At 38.1% G+C, this 9322-nt stretch overlaps 1 protein-coding gene across 5 annotated transcripts in view; it reads right to left on the bottom strand.

The window, feature by feature from the left end:
* The window catches only part of dnal4a (dynein, axonemal, light chain 4a), a 6765-nt gene extending 47 nt beyond the window's left edge, over positions 1-6718 (bottom strand). Inside the window, exons 1-4 of one of the 5 annotated variants that reach the window (XM_053613620.1) lie at positions 6625-6718; positions 4950-5033; positions 2148-2231; positions 1-1191 (exon numbers count right to left, since the gene is read on the bottom strand). The exon at positions 1-1191 is cut by the window's left edge and continues 47 nt beyond it. In XM_053613620.1, the coding sequence (XP_053469595.1) occupies positions 1027-1191; positions 2148-2231; positions 4950-5021 (321 nt within the window). In that variant the 5' untranslated portion in view covers positions 5022-5033; positions 6625-6718 and the 3' untranslated portion in view covers positions 1-1026. The other 4 variants (XM_053613609.1, XM_053613629.1, XM_053613601.1 and 1 more) reach the window with 4 other exon arrangements.
* Positions 6719-9322: the final 2604 nt, after the last annotated feature.

Raw genomic sequence — 9322 nt, 5'->3', positions numbered from 1 at the left:
GTTAATCGACAGGGCACACTTGATAGAAATGCTGGTTTAGTAAAGAAAACAGTGAGAGAAAATTGTGAAAAAAAACATCAAGAAAATACAGAGGAAGCTCTTTGAAACAGATTGTACAGCAGGCAAAATGAAGGGGAAAAGGAAGGGGTATTACTAAACGTGATCTTTTTTTAAAATTTTTAAATTATTATTATTTTTTTAAAAGATATCTGATGTGGAGGTACACGAAGACGACAAGTACTCTTCTCTCTCACACATCAACACAGAGAACACATGTTTCTTAAAGAAGCAGTTTGTAATTTTTAGAGCCCTCTGCTGCCTCCCCTAAGGCATTAAATGAGGGCAGACCTGAGCAGCTCTGATCTGGCTGGGGGTGGAGCTTATTTCCGGGCCAGAAAAGTGTAAACAGAAGCCTGAGATAAAAGACACTAGCCGATCCACTCCATGCCAATACTGCAAATCACAGTTTTTCTAAGGTATCTTTGAGATTATGTGATTATTACAGGTCGAGAAACAATTACACATTACAAACTGCACTTTAAAACTCACACTGGGGTCAAGTACTACAGCAGTGCTATGCAGTGGCACACAGACCAACAGAACGTTATATAAATCTGTCCACTAGACGTAAAATGACCCTAACCCTGCCAGTGTGTCGTCCATTTTTCATCACCCTGGTGTATAGTGGTCCATATAATTCACTGAGACAATTATTAGAAGTTATTAATCAATACTGGAAGTGGAGGCTGAGAACAGGATCTACATAAACTCCACAATGAACCCCTGCATTCAAAGTAAAATAGCACAAAAAAATTAAAATACAGTAGAAGAGGAGGTGAGCTATAAACGGCCTATACTGTCAGGTTTTCTCTCAGACATACAAACATTACATAAACACACATGCACACAAAGGTCGAGTAGAAAAAGGTCTGCATAGCTGAAACAGTACTGTGAATACAGGTATATAAATATATAAAAGTAGGTAGTGTGTGGATGGACAGGAAAGAGGCTGGACTGGCATCAGCGCTAGGAGCATTTCCAAACACACACCGCCAGGCTGCCACCGAAGAACATGTACAACAAATTCTTTACTTCATGAGTCACCTCGAATCCAAAACCCTCGCCTATTACCACATGCCAGGAACTCCCAAACTTCTTATCCATGGACTCCTTGATCATCTTAGCTGCACTCTGAAGAAGAGAATAATGCGAGTCATTTAATGTTAGTTGTTATTAATTTAACGTAATGCGATTTGGACCACAAAAGGACATCTCTGTCCATATGCAAGAAGACATACTTCTTATTACTGTTAACAACTTCCTAAATTGTTTGTTACTGTATATGAAAGTAAGCTATTTGTATCAGTAAATTTGTCAACTCTTTCTCATAGCTATTCTTCATTTATGCAATAATAAAAGACAACTGTAGCACCTTGATGAAATAAGTAAGTAAATCGCTGCTTCATTACGAAACACTGTATGACGTTATGTTTGCAAATTGTTGGAATTAAGTAGGAAATGTTATTATACTGTTGGACAGAATTGCTATATTAAAGCCATGAAGTGCTCTAAACGGCCGGAAAGACGCTGCTATGCATCGACTTAACGGTACTCGCATTTTATTTCAGTTTTTACTTTACTATCTTTTCATTTGTACATGGTTTCTTAAAATACAGAAAATGCAGCTTGATTATTTAAACAAAAGCTGAGCTAAACGGAGTGCACTCAGCTGAGAGCGTGAATTCCTCGGATCACTTTGAGAGGGTAATTAGGGGTTAATTAGAAAAGGCCATCCGGCAGCTACATTTTGTTTGATTTTTGGTATTGGCTAGTATTTTTGGGGTTTGTTTTGAAGGTTGCTTCTAGCAGATTTGGCAATCCTGACTTGACTACAAGACTGCTGTGAGTCAATCTACCCACATTACTGAATTTATCAAAGCTCACAGAATGAGTAGGCTACAGTAACAGTCCAGATGGCTACACTATGAGGGTCTGGCTATGATGTAAGTGTTTAGACTCAGCCAGACAGACTGAGAATCTGTCAACACTCCTACGAGTGTGGGTTGGAAAACGGAGCCATGCATGGTGCCAATACAGTACCCCTCCCCTTACCTGGCCATGCCTGGAATCAAACACACAGTTCTAACCTCATTATTGGTGGCAAACTTTTCACAGGCTGTGACACACAGCTCCATGGTTTCGACTCTCATCTCCTCTGGCATGTCCGTGTGCTACAATAGAAACAGAGTAAAAATTATGTAATGTTGTCTAAATATTTGCATCATTACTTTTGTTTCCCAGAAGTCTCCATACATAGGGGAAATTAACACTATTTAGCAAAATGTCTTCCAGGATTTTTCATACTTGGTTTATATGATCAACTTTTCCTTTGACAAACGAAGAATGTATTGAAATAATTCTCGTGACTGGACCGGGAAGCTGTCGCAAGGTTGTGATGGACTTGAACAAGAAACATGGTGAGCACATCACACACGACACTGCTGCCAAACTTACTAACAAATTCAAAGAGACTGGAAATCTGGAACCAACCGAGATGTGGAAGTCCACGAGCATCCACTGACGAAGGCACAACCGATGTGCTAATGAACATAGTCCCCATGTATGGAGACTTTTCAGACTTAATTAGGAATTACAGCACTTTCTATATGTGGTCTTCCCCTTTTTAAGGGGCCAAAAGTAACTGGGCAGTTGGCTGCTCAACTGTTTTATAGTCTGTTTTATAGTTTGTGTTATTCCCTCATGTTTTCACTTACAAGTAAGCAGATAAAAGGTTAATTAAGGAGTTAATTTCAAATGTGTGTGGAACCTGTAGCTGTTAACTGTCAATAAGATGTCCAAAAAGCTGTGACTGCCAGTGAAGCAAGCCATCATTAGGCTGAAAAATCATAACAAAACCATCGGAGACATAGCACAAATGACAGAAGAATTCTTTCCCTGGTGAAGAAAAACCCCTTCACAACAGTTATCAAGAACACCCTCCACCCTCTGTGTCAAAGTCAACAATCAAGAGAAGGCTTCAACAGAGTAAATACAGAGGGTTTACCACAAGATGTAAACCATTTAAATAACAGGAAGACCAGATGAGAGTTTGCCAGACATCTATCTATCTTTTATATATATAATATATATATATATATATATATATAAGCCTGTACAGTTCTGAAACATCATCCTATGAACACAAAGGCCAATTTGGGCCAGAATGATGGGAAGAGTATGGAGGACGGAAGGAACTTCTCATGACCCGAAGCGTACAACCTCACCTCATCTTAACCTCATCTGCTCAGATTCAGGCAAATTATTCAAAACTCATTGGCTGGCACTTCACAGTGCAGATGGACAATGACCTGAAGCATACTTCAATAGCAACCCAAGACTGCCCAAGGCAAAGAAGTGGAATGTTCTGCAATGGCCAAGCCAATGACCTGACCTGAATCCAACTGAGCATGTATTTCACTTGCTAAAGGCAAAACTGAAGGCAAGATGCACCAAGAATAAGCAGCAACTGAAGACTGCTGTAGTAAAGGCCTGGCGGAGCATCACCAGGGAAGAAACTCAGGGTTCAGCCAGTCATGCACTGCAAAGGATTTGCAAACAAGTATTAAAAATGACAATTTTATTTATGATTATATTAGTTTGTCCAATTATTTTGGACCCTTAAAAAAGGTTGACCACATATACAAAGTGATGCAATTCTTATGCTGTTCACACAATTTGACCATACCCTTAAATTAAAACTAAAAGCCTGCACTTTGACCTCACATTCATTATTTAATTTCAACCCCTATACACTGTGGTAGACAGCTAAAATAACAGTACCCTTCTCACTATCCAAATATTTATGGACCTGACTGTATATTTTATATTTTGAGAGAGGTCTTTTTTTTTTTATAGCCAATGTGAATTTTAAGGACCTTCGCTTTGGCATATACGTTACTGAAGAAATGTAGCATTATGATTGAGACGTGTCAGAATTAGAAAGTCTTTCACAGATGGGTATCTTGACCTCTGTTGAAACAAAAGCAGTATGACTGGGTGTAACATGCTGTTCTGTGTGGGAGTGTTGTTTCAGTGCTTTTGCATCTGCAGTGTACGTGTGATTTGACACTTCTCTGTACTGAAATTTGGAAAAAATGTTTATTCAAAACTCATTTATAATGAAAGTCCAAGGAATAAAATTCTGTCAATATACTGTATGTTTATGCAAGACACATTCCCTCCAGGACTTTGCAATTGCAGAAATTAATGCAAAACAGAGGAAACACCATAATTTTTTTTTAAATTTAAATTTTAATTTTAATTATTTTTTAATAATTTTTTTAAATTACGACAGATTTTCCTCAGATTTTCCTCACGCATCATGTGACATCACGTCATCGCAATGTGCCAAAACCCCCTTCGATTCACGTGCATCAAACATAAGTAAAGCACAAAAAACTCATAAAATGCATCACAAACTTTAAAAAAAATCAAGTATTTTTGGCCGCAACAATAACAGGAAAAAAACCCCCAAAAAACCTCTTACTATCTATTTACGAGGCACCGAAGCAAAACAAAACAGCCACCCTTGTCTACTTGCTACTAATGACATAAATATAAATTGTTTTCAAATGTGTGTAAGGAAGAGCATTAACAGCAGAAAGCAATGTGTTAGTTTTCCTGTATGCAGATAAATGAGAGAAGCAAGGCGTCTATGGTGACCCCAGTATCGAATGACTTGGGGTTCAGCAGTACGATGCAAAATCAGCGAGTGTGCTCAAAACACTCTGGTGAGTTGGAAATTTATCCCCCCCCCCCCCCCCCCCCCCGGATGATAAATTTGCATGTCACATCTTTAATATTACCTGAGATATGTTTCTACACACTGAATTATATAATGGACACTATATAACTAGTTGTGTAGGGTTGCAATAAAACTGAATACACACCCTAATGAGAGGAAAGCTGTGTAGTCTCTTGTAGTCTGCCTCCTCTTTCTTACTTTCAGCCGTTTCTGCCATTTGGAGTTCTTGCTAGAGAAAACCACAAACACAGAAAACTAGATGTGAGATCATCAGGATGCCAATAGTTTCGTTTATAGAGGTAATAAACGATCTCTTGGTGTCTACCAAATGCCATAAAGGCAGTTAACACGGTCTAAAAAGAGGGATCACATTTCCCCCTTCTTCACCCTTACTCTCCATCCAGAGCACTCAGATGTTCTAATCATTTACTTTTGTCTGTCCCCCGTTGTCGATGTAAATCCAAGGGTGATCGGGCTTTTTCTGTGGCCGAATCCAAACTTTCGAATAGTTTCCCCTTTCATGTGAGGTCTGTGTCATCATTAGCTATTTCTAAATCTTCCCTTAAATCGTATGTTTCTTCTTCAGCCAGTGAAATTGTCTAGAGATGTTGTTGTTACTGTTTAATTGTTTTACCTTTTTCGATTGTACAGCACTTTGGATCAATTTATGACATATTTAAACATGCTTTATAAATAAATGTTGGCTGATTGAAAAATATTATTTCCTAATATTTTTGATGTTTCAAGCAAAATAGGTATTAAAGTCTGCAGATGAACGCACATCATCAGTATTGGTAAAGATATGAGGCTTGACAGGAAGTCATAGACCACTAATTTCCAATTTAAAGACTCACTAGAGAAATACATGAATGAATAAACTTGTTGAGGGTCCACACCAGAAAGCAACCTTATTATTCTATTTTATTTTATTTTATTTTATTTAAGCCACCAAGAGAAATCTAGCTATTCCCAAAACACTCCATGAACTGGGATTTACAACCACACCCTGCTGGAAGAAACAAACCCAACGCAAAATAGAAACCATCACAAAATTTCTAATGGTTTCCACTATCAATACCAGTACAAACCATCAGCTAACCATTAAAACCATTACCATCATTGTTCCTTAATGGTATCCACCAGACATAACGTGCCACCAGTAGAAGGCAAGCAACAAATGACCAGTAGAGACCCACAGGGACCATTACAGTTTCCATTAAAACCAGTACAATTCCCATTAAAAATTCTATGAGGGTTTCTATTTGTATTATTTTTTCAGGGCAGTGACAGTGCATCTAAAATATGCCAACGTCACAAGAATAATCTCGTCCTAAATAAAAGCTAGATAATAACTACGAATATTTCTACAGCCATGTGTAGTTGGACATACCGGTATCTTACTCTCAGCTAGCTTAGTTACCATGGGCTGACTAGCGCGCTAGCAGAACAATGAAAGTCAGTGTATTATGCTAACAACAAGTGAGGCTAGCTTGCTAATTTCCCTTCAGCGGTTTCTCGATAGCTCTAAAATCATGCACATTATAATACATTCAATGGAATGAACTTTGGAAAAGTAGCCAGTACTGTGTACTAACACTGCTGTCTAATCATAAAGCTACAGTCAGCAAGCAATTATGTTTTGGGCTAAATGCTAACCTAGTAACCACACAGGCAGTAGCTAGACAGGCGAGTTTGTGCACATAACAAACATCTAACACAGCTAGCAATAAAGCTAATGCTAATTAAGAATCGCGAACATTTTAAGCACTGTTCACGCGGCGTGTGACATTACCGCTGTCTCGCGCTGCAGTGAAACTTACTTTCTTCAACTACCGTTGACATGGAGACAAACCAGCCATAGCAACCACGGAGGAGGAAACCCACGTGACTGAACTACTTCCGGCGTCCTGTCTGTGAAAAACCAAGGAGCAGGAGAATGAATTAATTATTTTTCTTTTTTAACCATTAGCCTGAATGGTTTATATACACTTTTATTTGAGCTCTGATTGCACCCAAATGAACATAAATCTAAATACTGACATTTATTTCTACAAGTTTCTTACTCTTTTTCCCTTCTATTTCCATATTCCTTAAAATAATCATTCCTGTTCTTAACCTATCCATGGTTAAAATGTTTCATGTTGGATATGTTCAAAATGACAGATTTCTGTGTTAAATAGTACACTGTAACATACTAGTTTGACATAGCAGAGTGTGGTATGGCATTGATCATGAATGTGGGTTATGGTCTGTGTGAGTTTCTGTGCACGTTCTCCCTGTGTGGGTTTCCTCTGACTTTGCTGGTTTTCTTCCCACTCCCACCAGTAAAGCATGCCATGAGTAGTGATGTGTCATTCATGAACGATTCGTTCATTTTGAACGAATCTTTAATATGACAGTGAGTTGTTTCAAAGAGTGATTTGTACATTTTTGACTGCACATGTGCTGCAACATCCCCATAGGTTCTGTACTGGAAACAGAAATGATTAGTTCATCTCTCAAGTCTTCGGGTTCGTGTCGTTCATTCATCTGGTGACTGTCGCATAGGCAATGCACCATGCAGTACTGGAAACAGAAATGATTAGTTCATCTCTCGAGTCTTCTGGTTCGAGTCGTTCGTTCATCCCGTCACAGCCCCACTGCATTCAGCCTATGGGGCAGTCATGGGATGTACGAACGACTTGAGCCTGAAGACTCGAGAGATGAACTAAACATTTCTGTTTCCGGGGAATAGACGTGACAAATGTGGTGTGACAAAAGAAAGAATGACTTGGCCCGGGAGGTGAGGTGAACTAACAGACTGCATAGCCTGAAGACGAGCTCAGCAATTAATGAATCATTTCTGTTTCTCATAATTCGGCCTTGACTGCATTAGCCTATAGTTTATTTTTTATTCCAAATGGGATAAATGTTTGCGTAAGTACTAGAGGTGTTGGGGAATTTAACATGTAACATTTTAATTATATTCTGCTGAAATGAACGAAATGACTCAGAAAAAGATTCGTTCATTTTGCTGAATGAGATTCAAAGATCTCATTCACCGAAGAAGGTGTGAATGAATGTTTGAATGTGTGTGCATGGTGTAAAGTGATGGACTGGCTTCCATCCAGGGTGTATTTCTGCCTTACGTCCAGGGTTCTCGAGATAGGCTCTGGATCCACCATGACTCTGACCACTTACTGAAGATGAATGAATGAATGAATATTTTGACATACAGTGCATGCTTCTTTCTAGCCTGGAAAGTTATAAGATAGTGTAGCCCTAAATACTTCTAAATAGTTGTATCTTCTCTGATGAACTTAAATTGGTTTATAAGCTCATGTTTTTTTAAAACCCATTTTAAAGTCATTTTACATGTTCAGTGTATGTGAGATTAGATGTGATTGCTAATTCATGGCTAGGCCCTGAGGTAATCCATGTAATGTAAAAAAAAAAAAAACCCAAAAAACCTTTTCATGAGTAGAAGAACTGTACTGGAAAACACTAGCTTTCCAATTCTAGTTTCACAAGCAGGACTGAAAGGAAAGTATGTGCTCCGTTTCCTTCAAAAGTAGGTCTACATTGGTGACCTAATAAGAGGATTGTGGGAAATAGCTAATTGACTTCAGAAAAAGTTACACATCTATTCTCTCTGCCCCAATTTCACACCACCACTGCCAATTTTACAGCATTACCCCAGTTTCTGTAATGATCTTACTGATGGAGAAGATAAATAGAGAAGATAAAAAAGGTGAAAAAAAGACTTAGACATTCCTTCACTGGATGTAACCGGGAACAGCTTCTGCTACAAATCGTATGAGATGCAATTATTATTGTCTTCAGTGTAGTTTCTTTTACAAGTGCAAGATACATGTATAAAATGCACCTGAAACACAGTAGAATGGTTAAACCCAGGGCCAGAAGTAACCACAGTATGTCACAAAGGCCATGACTGTGTGGCTCACTGCTTACTCTGAACTGTGGAAGTGTGAATAAAAGCAATATCCTACTGTACAGTTAGATTATTCTATTTAACCACTCCTGCTTGTTCCTTTCACCTTTTAGAAGAAGACACAGAAAGCCAAATAAATCTGCTTCATTGCTACAATTAATTTTTCTATTATACATAAACCACTGCAAGTTCACATTCTGTTAAGACATTTTCCTCATGAAATATCACATTGTATTGCAGAGTTTGTAAGTTAATATATGTGTTTTCCAATTTTGCAGAGATATACAGTATGAGTTATCTCCAATAAGATACGTCTAATTTCGTCAGGTAATTTGCTAATAGTCTGTCCAATAACATCGCTTTGCTTTGTTTGACGTTATTCATTTTTAACAGTGCAGTAACCTGCCACGTATCTTGGTAAAAGTATTAAAATGCCTTTCAATTCTAAATATAAAAGTAGAGCCCAAAAGAGAAGAAAGTGAAAGGGCAAAACTTTCACGATTAGATACGTTTTTTTTTTAAATTATTTTTTTTACACCTAGTTGTTCTAGTGCCTTGTCTTCTTCCTCTACAACAAACTCTGGTTT

The sequence above is a fragment of the Ictalurus furcatus genome, chromosome 2, assembly GCF_023375685.1.
Source record: "Ictalurus furcatus strain D&B chromosome 2, Billie_1.0, whole genome shotgun sequence".
In the NCBI taxonomy this organism is placed as follows: domain Eukaryota; kingdom Metazoa; phylum Chordata; class Actinopteri; order Siluriformes; family Ictaluridae; genus Ictalurus; species Ictalurus furcatus.
Note: the sequence above shows the minus strand (reverse complement) of the source record. Positions and strands in the feature narration are given on the sequence as shown.